Source organism: Dermacentor andersoni, chromosome 10 (assembly GCF_023375885.2).
Source record: "Dermacentor andersoni chromosome 10, qqDerAnde1_hic_scaffold, whole genome shotgun sequence".
NCBI classification, from domain to species: domain Eukaryota; kingdom Metazoa; phylum Arthropoda; class Arachnida; order Ixodida; family Ixodidae; genus Dermacentor; species Dermacentor andersoni.
Genome location: NC_092823.1, coordinates 104,896,671 through 104,913,521, shown reverse-complemented (window position 1 = coordinate 104,913,521; position 16,851 = coordinate 104,896,671). Strand labels below are relative to the sequence as shown.

General features: G+C 44.4%; 2 protein-coding genes and 1 long non-coding RNA gene across 4 annotated transcripts in view; 2 read left to right on the top strand and 1 right to left on the bottom strand.

The window, feature by feature from the left end:
* The first annotated feature begins 2,562 nt into the window (after positions 1 to 2,562).
* Positions 2,563 to 13,427, top strand: LOC126544566 (collagen alpha-1(XII) chain-like). The gene is made up of 7 exons (XM_055077706.2): positions 2,563 to 2,900; positions 4,467 to 4,542; positions 4,649 to 4,927; positions 5,259 to 5,537; positions 9,597 to 9,875; positions 10,944 to 11,228; positions 13,100 to 13,427. Exons 1-7 carry the CDS (start codon positions 2,835 to 2,837, stop codon positions 13,345 to 13,347), a joined length of 1,512 nt encoding a protein of 503 aa, XP_054933681.1. The 5' UTR covers positions 2,563 to 2,834; the 3' UTR covers positions 13,348 to 13,427.
* The window catches only part of LOC129387928 (uncharacterized), a 21,225-nt gene continuing 14,098 nt past the window's right edge, over positions 9,725 to 16,851 (bottom strand). Inside the window, exon 3 of the long non-coding RNA XR_008615081.1 lies at positions 9,725 to 9,808. This is a non-coding gene — a long non-coding RNA (uncharacterized lncRNA). The remainder of the gene's footprint in view (positions 9,809 to 16,851) is intronic.
* The window catches only part of LOC126543592 (receptor-type tyrosine-protein phosphatase H-like), an 18,604-nt gene continuing 17,700 nt past the window's right edge, over positions 15,948 to 16,851 (top strand). For both annotated transcript variants that reach the window (XM_055077702.2, XM_055077703.2), the window contains exons 1-2: positions 15,948 to 16,089; positions 16,193 to 16,244. In XM_055077702.2, the coding sequence (XP_054933677.1) occupies positions 15,997 to 16,089; positions 16,193 to 16,244 (145 nt within the window). In that variant the 5' untranslated portion in view covers positions 15,948 to 15,996. The remainder of the gene's footprint in view (positions 16,090 to 16,192; positions 16,245 to 16,851) is intronic.

Genomic DNA, 16,851 nt, shown 5'->3' with positions numbered 1-16,851 from the left:
ACATAAAAAAAGGAAAACGTTTTTCTATATTAACACATTAAATTTTGTATATTTGAACGTCAAATGTACCCCCCATATGAGTATTAGGCAAGCTATAGTATGGGTCTTTGGAATAATTTTGGCCACCTGGGGTTCTTTAACGTGTTCCTAAATACACGAGCGTTTATGCATTTCACCCGCATCTAAATTGGATCGCCGACACAAGGGTCGAATCAGGGACCTCGAGCTTACCAGCGCAATGCCATCACCACTATTACACACGATGTAATAGCCCACTGTAAAGCACTGGGCTATTACATCGGGTGGTTGTATGGAAGATATTTTAAATATGTGTCGTTTGTTGTCTTCTAATGCTTGCATTTATAAAGTTAAGACTGCAAATGCTTATCGGCTAACCCTTTCCCTATTTCATTTGGCCCCTCAGCATACGGCGAGCAGCCACGATGTTAACGCACTTGGACTTTATAAGAAACATCACGGCGATGCTTACGTTGACGGTGAAAATGCAGCTGGAATATCCCGATAATTGCTATCTCATTACAAAGACTTATGTGACGAAGACGTTATTGTCCCTTAACAATTGAGCCTAGCAGAGCTCCTCAGAGACGCTCCTACCACGAAACAAAAAACACGGATTTCTTCGATTGCCATTTCAAATGGACGTCGCCTTCATCAATCATCACTAGCACTGCTCAAAGTGCTAGCTCACCTCTAACCTGGAGTTTGTAAAACGCGACATAAGAATCAATTATTGCAGGTTACTAGATGAAATGAGCCACGCCTTAAAGTCGTCTCAGGGGGGCCCCAACAGGGGCCACACCGAGACCGCGGCATGATTTGCAGTAAAGATGTTGTAACCACCGTTAGAATGTGGTATACACAAGGTAAGTTTTAGTTCATGGCTCTTGATGATTAAATCAAATTCAAGTGAAATACTCTCAGGTTTGGAGAACGGCAAGGGGATTATTTACAGTGTAGTGACTGTCTGTCGGGATGTACTGTCTACGCTGATAAAATGAGGTAAGGACTGCCAGAGAGGTTGGGCCAGTGGGCAGAACGAAGGTACCCATGGGGAGGGAGTGGCTTCGGTGCCTCCAGACATCGCTGATTGGCCGGAGGAGCACGTACTTCGAACCAGAAGTTGGTGAACCTTGCAGGTTGGAGAAGTGGTTTCGCAACGTGCCAGTGCGATGGCTGTAGCAGAGAAATAAGAGAAGTTCCAAAGCGACGCAAGGCTCGGCGTAGTCGGTATGTCTCCATAACCGCCCTGAAACGTTACGCCTACTACGCGAAGCTCGGTAGCAACATGCCGACGCCATGACCACGGAAGATAATGTGCACATGTTGCGTCAATGACTATCAGAGATAATTCATTGGATTCAGAAGACTATAAGCAAGCTCTACTAATTCGCTTTAAATGACTTTCGAATAATTGTATTTTTATGTTGTTACACAGCATCTGCAATCCATGCTCAATAAAGAACGCAGTAGATAGGCAGCTGACAACCGAGCGGTATGCCTCATAAGCGTTATAATCGCGATACCATGGTCGAAAAGCTTGACCTTTTTGTGATTGATGCAATTCTATCCTTTATGGGAGTAAGTTCAAGAAACGCCATTTTCTGCCTTTTGAACTGATCATAAAACGTTCTCCTTGTGATAAACTTTTTCATTGGAACACTTTACAAATTCCTAATTTTTCAATAGAGTAAGATCTGAAATGGTATTCGTAATATGTGTACTAAACGAGGCGCAGTATATCACAGGATTAAAGTTACTTTTTATTTTTAATGTCGCATGTTTCAGCTGCCCAAGAAAATAAGTTGAACTGCACTATTTGTAAATTATACAATATTTATTTGCAGAGCTCTCAAAGGCCTATTTTGCTATTGTTGTTTTGTCGATCAAGCGAAATACAAGGACAAATATAAAACGAAACCTAAGACCTTCCCGAAAGCACACTTGAGCCATGTGTCGATTCAATTACTTTATTTTACATTAATGTTAGAATCCCACACATATCAATTTTCCATGAGGCTGTGGGAGGCTCGCAGCCACTTCGGCAAAATGTGCCATGTCATGCACAATTTTACAGCGAGGCTTTCTTTGCCTCCGCTCCACGGAGATTCGAGCACGTGTCATCTTTAAGTTCCCTACCCTTTCTCCAGCACAGCCAACCGAGTTCAGCCTGGTCAACTTCTCCGCCTTTCCCTTATGACGGCTCTCTTTCTCTCTCCAACAGGTGCGTTGGAGGTGAATACTGTTACCGAAGGATAAAAGAAGACTAAGGAAGAAGAATATCGCGAGACGCTAGCTGCTGCGTGTTGTTGCTGGTCAGCCATATTTAACTGAACTGAATTCTTGTGTAGACATTGTAAATACAGTATGTCTATAATCCCAACATCCACGTAAGAATACTTTGTTCTGAAGCTAGTGAGGAACTGAATTTTCCCTCTCAAACCACAATGCCCAATTCGCAAATTAACTTTGTGTCGCCTAGAGACTGAGACCTCCACGATGAATTCTCCACGTTTCGGCTGTGAGTAATCTTAAGATAACGAAACCCTCAGCAGACTACGGGGGCGTCTTGGACTTTCCCGAAAACTCTCCGTGTCGAAAGAGACGTTGCGGGGTGTAAATCTCTCTTTAGGTTTCATACTATGACACGCGAGACGGGCGATAGTGCGCTGAGTGACGCAGACCAGCGCAGAGATATCCCTCCTTCATGATGTTGCGTGTGTCCGGCTGACGAACAGAATCTACAACAGATAGAGCGAAAGAAAGGAGGGCACCAGGGCCGTTGATTTCGTTTCACTCGTGGCCTCGCAGCGAAGATGAAGAGACCGGCGACGTTGTTTCTACTGCTTTGGGTCAACTTTGAAGCGAACTCCGGAACAGCGGTAAGACATTGCGCGGCGCAAACTGTTCGCGAATTAAGGAGGCATGGCTACGACTCATATTAAACAGGCGACGATGCGGAAGCTACACGAGTAGTGCAGTCAAGAAATTCTCAATCCGCATGGTTCGCAGAGCGGTGGTTTGGCCCCGCGATGATATTCTGCGCAATAGCTACTTCGTGCGCCGCTTGTCCACGCAAGCCTGCTATAAGTGACATTTGTGCATTGTCGCGCCTCCAATATGAGAAGTACGATCTTTTTGGTCACGAGCACAAGTACTGATCTTCGGCCGATAGTCGCAGGAATTTGTCACTTAACGGCTTCCTGGGAACTAGGATAATAGCCAATGTCAATAATGTAATGAATACATCATATTCTGCAAGCTTACAAGTTACACGATGCGTACCTATTTCTTCCTTTGACGTGTGACGCATTGCGTTTTCGTCGCAGATGCGAACAGCCAGAGAAGTCGCTCTAGCCGCCGTAGTGTTACCTGCTATGCATCAAACGGTATTCCCCTGGTACGTTCTTAATAGAGCAGGCCTGTGAGTTTTGCAAGCTGTAAGAAGAACAACGAGCAGTCCAATGACAAATACAGACTTTCCTGAAGCTGTAGAAAAAGTAACACTCTATACAGCCATGAAATACATGTTCTTTGTTGGTTATTGGGAAATGTGGCATCACTGATATTCTGATGGAAAGGAAAATATTATAATTGTTTTGTGAAAACAAATTACCGCGATGGCTTAGTGGTGAAAAATAAAAGGGAAGTTGTGACGCTGTTAGCAGCTTTCATGCGTTTTGCTTAATTTTAAGTTATGTTACTGGGTAACTAAAGTGCACACAGTCCAGGTAATTTTGGGTGGACACTAAGACAATAACTTGCTGCGCAAAGCATTAGACTCAAAACTAGAACGTGCATTTTTGCCACACTATGGAGCCAACTCCAATAAAGATTCAGACTGTGTCGGTAGACTAGTTAATCAGAAAAGAAACCTTTTAAGAAGTCGCTCATCCGTAACACTTTTATGTAATAAGCAAGGAAAATTTGTACTAATGCTGTAATTGAACATTATCTATGCACATTAAGCAAACCCCATTTGCCGAATGAAATGTTTTCGGCAGTGCTCATAACGACTGTTCAGTAACAAGGGACACATTTCAACATCTCTTGATTCGGAGGGAATCCCTGTACCGTGATACATTTCTACGCTTTCAGAGCAAGCGCTTAGAAAACTGTGGTATACTCGCAACGTTTTTCTTTTCTCCAACGCCTGCTTGCGTAGGTGTATTGGCCTTAGCAAACAAACCGAAAATTCCTTTTCTAGCTTGCAGCAAACTGCTAATAACTTGAGTAAATTTCTTGAAATATCAAAAATTATCAGCTTGGTCACAAGATAACTGTCTTTTACTTCGGAGTTTTGCGCAACAATTTCTGCTGTGGTTATATATGACTGTAACACTGCAGACATGACATGGTGATCACTGAAAACACACAAGCTGTTTTAATTTAGCCCAAGCTCCTCTGATTTTCTCTGAATTGATCGATATATTCACCCTGTTTCACAGGCCTCAGTTGTACATTTAAGAAATGGCGCACACTCAAGGATGTACAGGAGAGAAGTCTACGACAGCTCCAGCAGGGGTAATGTCCCACGGCTTCAAACTATTTGATCTCAGTTCTCAATGACTAGTCCTAATCACTTTGTTTTGTGTATGCGTGATGCATTGTCGCTTTTCCTGTTTCACAGTGTTGCAGATATCTGGTCTTGAGGCTACGGTTCACGGTGGCAATCGAGCGACCGTCAAGTGGGACAATGCGACGGGCCCCGTCACTGGCTACAACATGACGGTGTGCCTTGTGACTGATTCGTCCAGATGCGAGTCAATGATAACTGAAAAGACAAGCCACAATCTTCATCACCTCGCGTCTGGTAGAACCTACCAGGTCAACGTCCACGCCTACGTCGAAGTAGCTGGCGACACCACGAACGGCCGAAGCGAAAGAATCTTCTTCACGACAACGAAACGTGAGCAAGGAAGCTTTTATTGTGTCAGAAAGAGACAGGTAAATACGTTGTGCTTTTGGGTAACTTACACAAAATCATAAAAACAGCATATGTTTGGTAATACCAGCGAAAATGCGTGATTGTACGAGAATATAGCCTAGAGCCTCTAAATGTCACGATGTAAAACTATAAAAAGATACATATGTTCCCTACATGGGCACATAAAAAGAAGTAAGAGCCTTTCCCGTGTCAGGGACATTCGTGACAGGTGTCCACAGTTACAAACTTATCACTCCTTAAGCTTGCCTTTATGGAGCTCCCTCTTATAGATGCTCGCTTTTTTCTATTACAGTCCCAACCGTGGAGCACCTTGAAGCTACGCAGATGGGACCCACATCAGTTGAACTCAAATGGGTACCCAGCCAAGATGCCGCATCGCACTTTGACATCGACGCCTGTCCTTCGGACGGAGGGGCTTGCGTTCACGGTTACACACCCAATGTGACCCACATCCTCGAAGACCTGACGCCAGACACGAACTACGAGATCAAAGTTCGTAGCGCCACCGAAGAAGAAAAGGAGCTATCGTTCGGTCCTGCATCTACGGTCTCCGCTACTACAAGTGGGCTGCGTAAGTTTGAAATTATTGGGCAGTAACCTTCAGTGAATAATTGTGAAGGTGAAATGATGGCTTCCTTGGTCATACTTTTGAGATATGCTGCTGGGAACGCCTATTAGTTGTGTATTTGAGAGTTCGGTGTAATATTTTCTGGCCGACAAACTCATTGCGGGCCTGTTGAAAATGAAGCAGGTTACTGGACGCGCTCAAAATGAAACGACGTTTGGGGTCCCTAAGGATCTCAAATTTCATTTCGATTTAGCTATGGTCGGTGACGTACTTTCCGAATTATTGGTTAATGAGATTGCTCAATGCTATGAAGCATGTTGGTGGAGTGACCTTGCACTCGCTCCTGTATTGACCCATTCATGAAGCCACATAGAAACCCTTGCCTGGTGGGACCTGGTAGTACGGCAGGGCAACGGGGCCCATAGCCACAGGGAGGGTAAGGGGTTTCTGACACTCCCTGAAACTATCGCAGCGGCGATATACGGTTCAGCGGAACATACACACATAAATCGTTATAGACGGGGTCCAAAAAGTAAGGGTTCAGTGAGAAAATAACCAAAAGCACGATATAGGAAGCACAGCATGTCAGCTTTCGCCTTTCTCCTGATAACAGCACATATGGTCTTCCTCTAACACAAGGCGTATTGCGGCACATACGGAGACAGATCTCAGCCCGTGGTTGAAAATTGACATGGTTTGATCAGAACTCGAAATATTCACATTTATTGGACGTTAGCCCTTCCCATCAATTTATAATCCTGTCCACATTTAATGCAGACAGGGCCTTTGAAACGCTCATTCACCGTCTGTAGCCCGGTACGACGTACACGAAACGCTTTCTACAAAAAAATTTCGAGAGCTGATAGTCCAGCATGCATTTATTGCCACGCGGATGACGATGTAAAGCATCGTCTTTTAGAATGTCCAGGACACGACACACATAGTGAACGTTTAGCACTTGACCTTCATGTACCTTCATTTGCATGTAATCCGTCCGTTCTTATGTTGCCTGATTTTAGCATAGTAACGTGACCGGACTTTGTGTTTACTTGAGTGCACCTATGTGAACGGACTTCATGTTGCCGTGTTTCTGAGTTGACTTTTAGTTTTAATGTGTTGAAGTTAATTCTTTTTTCATATCTTTGTGTGAAAAGGAATAGCCGGCGCCAATAAACCACGACGTCTCCTAAGTACTACATATAAAAAAAGAAAACCGGAACATGTTTTGTGTGTCTCAAACATTAGCTGTTTCTGGAGTCTAAGAACTCATTAGTGCTAACCTGCCAGTGACACATCATCGTGTTAAATGCTTGGTATCAAAGCAGAGCATATGCAGAATGTATGGTCATAGAATATTTCATGAATAATCTCCGGCGTAAGCAGAAAGAATCATGGTTTTTCTAAACACATGAATTCAAATCGTTGTTCTTTGGGTTTCTGAGTAAACCTGTCTGGAAGACAGACAAATATCCCAACAAGACGTAGCTTTAGAGAAATTATTTTCCCATCGCCGCATATATACGCAGCAAAAAAATGTATGGGCACTTTGCTGAGGTAAACTTCGATAAACGAAAGCCTATCTATGAATGCATATGTAGCGGTTCTCTGAAGTGCTCCGCGAACGGCCGCCGCCATGGCCGCGAGCATGAGATGCAATCACAGCCATATGGCTGTAAGGTTTATCGCCGACGTGCGCGCGCCCCCACGTGCATGTCTGCGCTCTCCCACATGACCACTCGCACAGCGCTACGGCATGGGGCCTCCTCTCCTTGCTCCCCTCACCCGTGATCACCGCTTTCCTGCGACCACCACGGATTGCGCCCGGTCGCTCATGAGCCGCTAAAGGCTTAAGCCTTAATAAAACACGCTCATACACCACACGAACAGTGTAGCGCTTGTTCGTGCCTGCCCTCTTGCCTCTGGATTTTCCTTCGTTCCTGTGAACAGCACTGTTCACACATGCACGCACGCAGAATCATAGCGCACACAAGCAGGCACAACCACACAAACACTCACAAATACACAAGAAGAGGGGGGACATCAAATATTTCGCGCACGAATCGAATGCGTTGAGCAGGCTACCGAATGTCGAATCGAATATCGAATAGTCGAACGCAGAAACGCATATTCATAGCAGAAATATTTATTTTGCTATAGTTAAGTAGCGTGCTTGAACTATTTAGAGACACAGACCAGCCTGCTACCACGACACGGACAATTGGCATCGATGTCGCACGCAAAATTTCTAGTTGTCAATAAAGTAACTGCACAGATAACCTCCCGTCATCTTTGGCACCTGGCTTCAAATGAGTTTTTCAAAAATCAGTTGCTACTGCATGACTTTCTTTCCATTAAGGCTACATGTTTGCTACAATATCATGGACACAACGGCAAGAAAATAAGCTGCTGAAGAACTTGCATCGGTAGACATGTGTAAAATGTACCGCTCCAAGAAAAAAACCACTGGTTGTAGCGTAAAAGGTGAATCTACGTGAACAGATTGCAGAGAACCCTAAATTACAGATCAGAAGCGAAAATAATGTTTTCATGTAAGCTACCACCACATATTCTACACTGAAGCGGTTACCATTACCCACTAGCTGGTCGGGATTTTTCGTGGTGCGCTTATCCGAAAAACGACAGTTGGAAAAGGGGTTTGTGTTTGAGTTCCTGCCTAACAAGATTATGTTTTCACGTATATTGGAATCACAGCCCCATGCTATTCTGTTTATTGGTTGTGTCTAAGTCGTACTTCACGAATTTTCTAACGCATTTTGCTTTGAGAAATTCAATTACTTCAATAACGCACTTGCGTTAGGCGGAGGGTTTACAAGAATAAGGATTTATGCTGTGCCAACGGTGCCGCCACCTAGGGGCCGCAGCCAGTCAGAGAGACCTCAAACGGCAGTTGAAAAAGGGGCTTTGCCTTTCATTTTCCTCATAACAGGTTCATCTTTTCTCGTGTATTCGAATAACGAACCGAAGCTATCATGCCTGCAGCTTGTGTGCAAGTCGGACTTAGAACATTTTCTTGAGCATTTTACTTGTAAACATTAATTTAGTTCAATAAGGCACTTGAGCTATGTGTATGGCCTAGAACAATGAGGATCTGTGCTGCACTTCCGCGCACGTACGTGCGTCCGTGACGATTGTGGTGGTGGTGGCGGTGCTCGTGTAACGTCGTCTGGCGTCTGCTGCGGTGTTGGTACTTGTGTGACGTCCACACCAGCTTCGCTGCGCAGCCACATTCAAAGGGTGGAATGGAGGCGGACGCTTTGTGGTTAGTTTCGAGATTCGAAAGCACAGAATAGTTCAATTTCGCAGACTAATGCGAATAGCAAGTCTGTAACACTCAATTCGTATATGAAAGTTCGAATGTTCGGCCGTCCATAAAATTCGCATACAAACAGACGCACGCATAAGAACACAGAACCAACTTCACACACGCAAACCACAGATACGTGCATGTAAACAAAAGCAAAGGCGAGCACACGCAAAAGAATACGTGCACAAACATTTAACATGATTGGCTGATAAGTGAAGCACGCGAACACGCATCCTGAAACAAGGCAAGTGACATTTCACAGCCTGTTACCACTTCCAAATATGAGCTACAGTGGCCCTTGCTCTGTGTGCCAAAATCTGTCCCAAATGAGCCACATCTGTCCAGGGCTCAGCATTGTCAAATTCGCTGACCGAATGTGAGCTGCGCTCATGAACTGAGTCCAGGTCGCGCATTTTTTTTTCATGTCTAGAACGCATTACTCAATGTTTTATATTTCTCTCGTTATCATCTGTTCAGATATTAATGATCGAAGACTGCGCGTGCTCGGAGAGAAAGCCTCCTTTTAGATCGAGCCTTTCATTTATATTTCTGGGTATCTTAAGAAATGAACAGAACATGGAACTTTTATCAATTGCAGATATAATTTGCTATATGTAAATGACATAAAATATACTATTACATTTTTTCACACTTTCCCTACGAAGGAAATTGGATGATAAATGTTTATTTAGGCCAAACTATTACCCTCCTCTGCATATTTGTTTTTCTTCTTGCAGCTGCAGTTTCTGACGTCGTTGTCAGGGCGACTTGCGACAGTTTCATCGTCACATCCTGGAACTATTCCGTCGAAGGCATCACTGGTTTCTTGCTGAACCTGTGTGCCGAAGGCCGGAACTGTATGACACGTTCGGTCGACAAAGACGACCGGGAGCACACGTTTCGGGTGGACGCCGTACTTCGTTCATACACGCTGTCTATAGAGGCGTACCTGTGGAGAGGGAACGCCAAACGCTCAAGCCCTGTCGTCAATCAGTCTGTCACTTCATTTCCCGAAGGCAAGTGCCATAGTGTGACTGATAGGCAAGTCTTTAAGTTATACGTTTTACTTGGGGCAAAGAAATTTGAATTTGTCCCGTATTGCGACCCTCTTAGAAGGACAGGAATAGGAGAAGTAAAGAGACCGTGAGAATTTCTTCAGTTCCGGAAGTGATGTTCGCAATAGCGTAGTATGAACAACCCTATTAGGAACAGGCCTCGAGCGGACAATAGAGCAAGGAGGCATTACTATGGCGAAGAATATTAACGTGCGCTAACTCCCATTTAGAACGTTGAAGTTAGTGCGAGCGAGTTGAAAACGCCGTTGCGAGAGATTTCGTTTGCGACAGGTGAAATAGCAGCGCATGGACTGCGCCAATTGTCGTGTTATTCGAATTTTCGGTTATCACGTTGAGCATGCGAGCGCTTTGTGTGTACAGAACTCAGCGTGGCAATTGTAACAGGCTAGTGTTAGATCGATAGAACCTTTCGTGTGGCCCGTTGTACTTTCCTAATGTGGTTCAACTTAGGTTCCACGTTTCAGTGGAAAACTTCCGCATGCTTTCACTTCTTATTAACATCGTTTTACACAAGATAACCAATTATAAGAAACCGTGTTAATTATATCTGAATAGCTTATTTCTTCAAATTTTCGTAATATTTAGGTGGAATCAGGTGGAATAGCAGCTGTTATTTCGAACACTGTTTCTAAGTGATGGACCATGTATCGGCTAACCCACGGTAACTCAATCTAGCGTTCCGCAAATAGGTACACACGATCGATTCTTTAACAGTGCCGAATTTTTAACAGCAAGATTAGCCGATTTCTTGCTGATCGCTTTTACTGATCATGGTTAGAAGGCACTGTCCAGCCAGCCCGTCAACGCTCGGACGGCGCTGTTTCGGTCGACTGTACCTATACTATCTGGAACATTGTTCCACAGAAGCGTAGCTGGAACCACGTTTATTTACGTGAGACGATTTCCCACCCGCATAAACGCGGTTCATGTTATAAATGACTGCAGACTGTGACTGCGCAAGCTTATCCTTGCCTGTGCGACACTCACAGTACGACGATCGCACTTCAGTTCCCAGGCTCGACAGACTCGAAGTCGAGGCAATCTCGCCCAGTCAAATTAGGGCCAGGTGGACGAACGGCTTCGACGTGGACGTCCGCATACAAGTCTGTGTGGCTCAGACGGCGAAAAGGAACTGCGTCAACTACGCAGCGCACGGCACACAGCTGGGTTACACGGTCAGCGGTCTGTCACCCAGTACGAAGTACAGCGTAGAGGCGACCGCGGTCGTCAGTCTTGGCGTGGACACGTGCCTCGGCCTTGCCTCAACGAGAGAAGTGACCACGCTTACAGAAGGTACGTGGCAATACCCTCGGCATATATATCGAGAGCGTGCTCTAAGTTGTGGCGTTTTTTGAGTTAAATTTGCCCAGGGTGCTTAGAGGAAAGTTTACCTCGGGCCCAACTCGAATTTCGCCGTTGAGGTACATGTAAAATGCAGAAATGCTGCTATCAAGTGACCACTTATCCGATTTGAACGAAATTTGGTCAATTAAGAGGGCAAAACGGAGTCGTACCGTCGGTAAAAAATAACGTTAATTAAAGAAGCTGATTTTGTTTTACAGAAGCCCTTGAAAATAGGTGATTAGAAAAAAACTGAAAACAACACCTAGAACTTGGCAAATGCAAGAAAAACAAATATATCCATTCTGTTGGGTGCATTTGGTAGCATATCTAATGCACACATGTGGTATTTATATACGGCTGTATAGCTTACATGGAATTTCGCACAACGCTTAGGAGCGTTTTGCACAAGCCGTATTCTCAAGAGTGGCATACTTCATGACGGTGATTAATGTATCGCTGTTTTCCACTTCAGATGTGCTGAAAAGGCGTTGATTCAGAAACGCAATATCTTGTCTTTTCAAATGAAATGCAAAGTTGTTAATTTTGTACTCGAATTCTATTTGTTTTCTTTCCTGTAATTTTCAGGATCTCTTTTTTTGCTAGAAGTATGCATAAATCAGAATTATTCTTCGTACGGTTGAAATCAATAATATGTCAAGAAAAATGAAAAGGAAGACTGAAAATCAAATGCATTCACAGCCTAGCAAAAGATATACGCGAGAAGAGTATATTCTACGGCTTACCACACAGAGCGGTATTCAGCTGCAGTAAGACTCCACCAGAAACCTAAAAGTACAAATTACACAGAAATAGGAACGACGTCGATAACAAAACGACTGCTACTACAACAAAGCCTTATGATGTTAAACAATGTATTGTGACCGTTTGCCATTTGTTTCTACATGTACTTGGGGCCAAAGAAGCCTGTCTTCCTGTAGGCATGTCGTGTAGGATTTGGCAGTCGTAGCTGTAGAGATGAACTTGGGACGACAGGGCTAGGCGAGCAGGCTTTAATTGCAGGATTTACATTTAAAACAGGACATACATTGGCAGTCTAGTGCGACTCCCATATGGAGCCCGCAAGACTAATATTCAGCAAACAGCTTACGAGCACACAGCTCACTAGTACATATCTATCATGACAACGAGCACACAGCTCACGACAACGAGCACGACACGAGCACGACACTAGCAGCCGGCAAACGCTGCTTATAAGCCCTTGCTCGACGTCATAGTTCGACGTCATTCAAAATGACCCGCCTTTTTGGAGGATGAGGTCTGTCGACTTGGAGGAGGATGAGGGCTGGCGACTTGGAGGAGGATGAGGGTTCACATACACGTGCCGCACATACACACAGGTGAAAAGGCCGGACAGTTCTCGGTACCGCCCAGCTTTCAGTGCCGACGTCAGAGGGCTTGGTAGAACTCTGCTTTGTCCCGGGTGGCTCGGCCAAGTACCACATTCCTGAGATCACCGCACCCCACGTGGCTGCCGGCCATTCGCAGTTCTCCGAAGTGCGCCCCGTCAGCCAGATTGGAACACGTGCAGCGGGCGGAAAGCTGGCACGTTGTCACCCCATACGGCCATTCTTAACAATCGTCAACTTATATTAGATATAGCATGCCATCAGGATCATGCCCCGAACATGCGCAATATTTACCCTCCAATAAAAGGGTCAATATTTAACGGACTTAGCGTTGTAGCTTTTGCTTTGATGTACAATTGCAGTTTGAAGAAAGGAATGAAAAATAAGGTGTTGAAACATGGTCTCCTGATACTTTTTTCATCACGTACTTTTCTTCTTTACGTTTCGTTACAGCTGTATGTAGGTATGACGACGAGATGAAGCAAACAATCGGGGAGATCTCCAACAACGTGAGAGCGCTGGTTCGACGGCGAAACCGGGTAGACGCGAAGAGGAAAGACGATGCGATTGGCGCGAAGTGCGAAATCATAGAGGCCAAGCTCAGGACCTTGCCAGAGAAGGACGTGAACGACTGCCTCGATGACATTGACAACCTCATAGAGACCTACAAGAGAAAAACAGCCGACCTGATTTCACAATAGGTTTCATCGAATCTCCGCCACCGTTCTCTTTGTTTCTTCTTTCTATTATGCTTGTCATAAAGATTGTTTTACCAACTTGTCTTACCTCCCCCCATTACATTAAAACTGTACTGAAACAATACTCAAATTTTGGCAACATCAAAACTCTAGCGACAAATACACGATCACAGAAAAGGAAGGACATAAATACAAGACGAGTACCTACTGTCTTTACCAAGGAAAATTCTGCGATTGGCTATTTGGGCCCTGGTTGGCGCATCATAGCCTCAGTTGCTTTGTGCCATAAAACCTATACTTAACTAGCTAGCTATAGTCGGGCAAACATTACCTAGAGTGTTTTATATCACGAATAACGACTGTACACATATGAGGGACACTGAGCGCAAACTGTTGATTTTTAAAACTAAAAGGAAACGAGAATATAAATGCAAACTACTTCGCATGCGCAATCCGTCCGGCCTGCTTGCATGTAGTCTACTTCGCATGCCTGCTAGCATGTAGTGCACCTCGCCTGCTCGGTGCCTCGTGTGCGTGCACTCGGTTCAGTCTCTTCGTTCGTCATTCTTAAAAATGAAATTATAGGGTTTTACGTGCCAAAATCACTTTCTGATTATGAGGTACGCCGTAGTGGAGGACTCCGGAAATTTCGACCACCTGAGGTTCTTTAACGTGCACCTAAATCTAAGTACATGGGTGTTTTCGCATTTCGCCCCCACCGAAATGCGGCCGCCGCGGCCGGGATTCGATCCCGCGACTTGGTGCTCAGCAGCCCAACACCATAGCCACTGAGCAACCATGGTGTGTTTCGTCGTTCTTCAGCATTGTGCCGTTTCATTTTCTTGTTCTAACGCATCAGGCACGCAGCGTAACTGAAATTTTGGATTGCAACATTACTGCTATTTCATAATCTGTGGAACAATACTAGTCTGAGATCAAGTGAAACGCGAGGATGACAATTTTGAAAAGAACAGGAATATCAAGACGCCTAGCCGAGCAGTGTTGTACAAAGACACGCTTATTTTAGCACTGGAATGGACCTGCCGCTCATCTGTTGAAGTTTCTAGTTCGACGACCGTATCTGTAACGCAGATATGATACAACCGCATTATGTTATACTATTTCTGAGTAGAATTCTCTTTTCGTTGCATTCGAGCGCAATAGCGCCGAAAAAGGCTGATTTTCACTTACTGAACGCTAGTACTGCGAAAAAAAGAAGTGGCTGGTCAAATGAGTGATTATATGATTTTTTGTAAAGAAAAAAGAACGACTGAGTGCACGGAAAGGTTGTACATTAACTGGAAAAAGAAAAACAAGAGACAGTCGTAACAGCAGACCTGACACAATTGAAACGTTTTAGAAGATGAATTGTTTCTTTTTTGTTTCTTTCGTACTACAATTATCTTTTCAATAGGTGCAATGAGCAGCATCTACGCCACTGAATAGGCATACGATATTCACCATAATTTTGTTCTGGACGCTATTTCCTACTCGAGATCATAGATATCAACCCCCCCTATTCCTTCGAAAACATTGACAGTGCTACGCAGATAAGGTAAGAAAGGATGGCGCCCGGTTGACTGTTGGTCGGAACGTCCGCATTCGATAAGGACTATGTCGGAAGCACTACCCACATTCAGAGACCGCGACAACCTTTTCTCACCGAAGACGTGGATTGCGAAGCAGAAGCAGGTCACCCTACGTGTGTTGTGAAGAGGCTGTAGCATTGAATAAGTGCTGTTGCAACACTAAGGTTCCTAAAACATCGTATGTGAATTTCATAACAATTTTGCTTTCTGTCATTATGGTCGCAGACGGGCAAAGCTCAGGTTTGTCAAATTTATTCAGTACGATTTAGCATGGACTCTGTGATGGTATGTATGCTTTGATTGGCGCGTTGTTATCGCCTGACGAGGAAGTCGCCGAGAAGAGAATACTTGAGACGGTATGCCAACAGAAAGGCCATCATGTGACTCTTACAGTTCATTTTTTATCTCGTCTTTAATGTAAGCCTCCATGCAAATGTCCAATAAAAAAAGTTCGGTAGCATGTTATACTCCTGTAACACGTGAAGGGGAAAGCCTGCTGCACACTTGGATCGCATCGGCGAGTTGTTTTTTCATCCACTCTCACTTGCATTAATTTATCATTTCTTCAATTCAATCAGTAAGTGCAACTTATTTCGCCCATGTTGTCCTTGGTGTCATTGTTGGCTTCATATATATATATATATATATATATATACGCACGCACACACACACACAATATGACGAGACAGAGAAATTCGGGTCGCTTGACGCTTGCATTGAGACCCTGTGCAAAAGGGATTTCTTTTCAATGCGAAAAATGTTACTATTGTTATCCCTTCCCGAGTAATTAGGCTTATTAACAAAAAGAGGCGTTAGCTTTGATTACAACCAAAATTCGGCATGACGCACTGTCCCAGAGTCCAAGCTACATGCTTCCTATTTTTTTTCTTTCTTTGGCGTTCAATCAGTGGAAAGCGCCGAAGCTGCCTGTGTTGTCTATTGATATCGCTTCTCGGCCCTGGTACAACAATGATTCTTATCGCAGTTGCTGCAGCGACCTGATAGTTCCCGCGCTGATAGAAAGGATTTCTAGTCCAGTAGCTGTTCTGTCTCGACGTTTGAGATGGAAGTTGACGTCGCTACGAATCCCATAAAATTGCGCGTCTTTCTGTGCTTTGTTGCACTCTGCTCGAATATTGATAAGACGGCGTTGACGGTGAGAGTTATAGAGTTTTTGAGTGGTGTTCAAGTTGCGTTATTCCACTGCTGCGGCATGTGCGTAGTTTACCAATTGACATGAAGTTTGCGTTTGACTTTAGGTTCAAGCGTATGTTGACGGAAGTGTTCCCAGTGCCTACCCTGATCACGCCGGTGAGTTACTCTTATTTTCTCTTCTGTGTTCCGATAGCGCATCTGAAGTAGTCACATGTAGGGTATGAACTGCAAAAGGCTGCTTGTTGGGTTTGTCGGTTGGTCTTAGAAAACCTAGGAGCCTGAAAACAAATGATAGAGACAACAAGAAAGGCACCACACAAGTGCTGTTTTACTAAAAACTGTCTTCGATGATTGCGTCGCCCAATGGGATACGTTCCTTAACAACGCGCAGTTTGAGTCCTGCCGACAGATTATGGAAAACACTAAGCAGGCCAAAAGGGTCAGACAAGGAAAAGGATGTAGGTGCAGAAGAAAATCAGAGAATTATAAAAGTTGTGCGTGTAACGAAAATGTTAGCAAGCTGCTTATGTGCTCAGCCGCAAAAGAAATCGCGTATCTTAGCCGTGCATGGAATGCCTCAGTGATTAGACTGTGCCAGTGGCGCATTGAGACGAGCCATTCTAGGCTGAACTTGTCTAATATTTTTCTTTTCTTATTCTCGTTATCATGTGTTTAATGCTTTTGCTTATGTACAGTGTTTTTGACAAACGGCCACCTTGTGGCTAACTATGTGTTGTTGTGGAATTTATGTGGTGCCTGACGC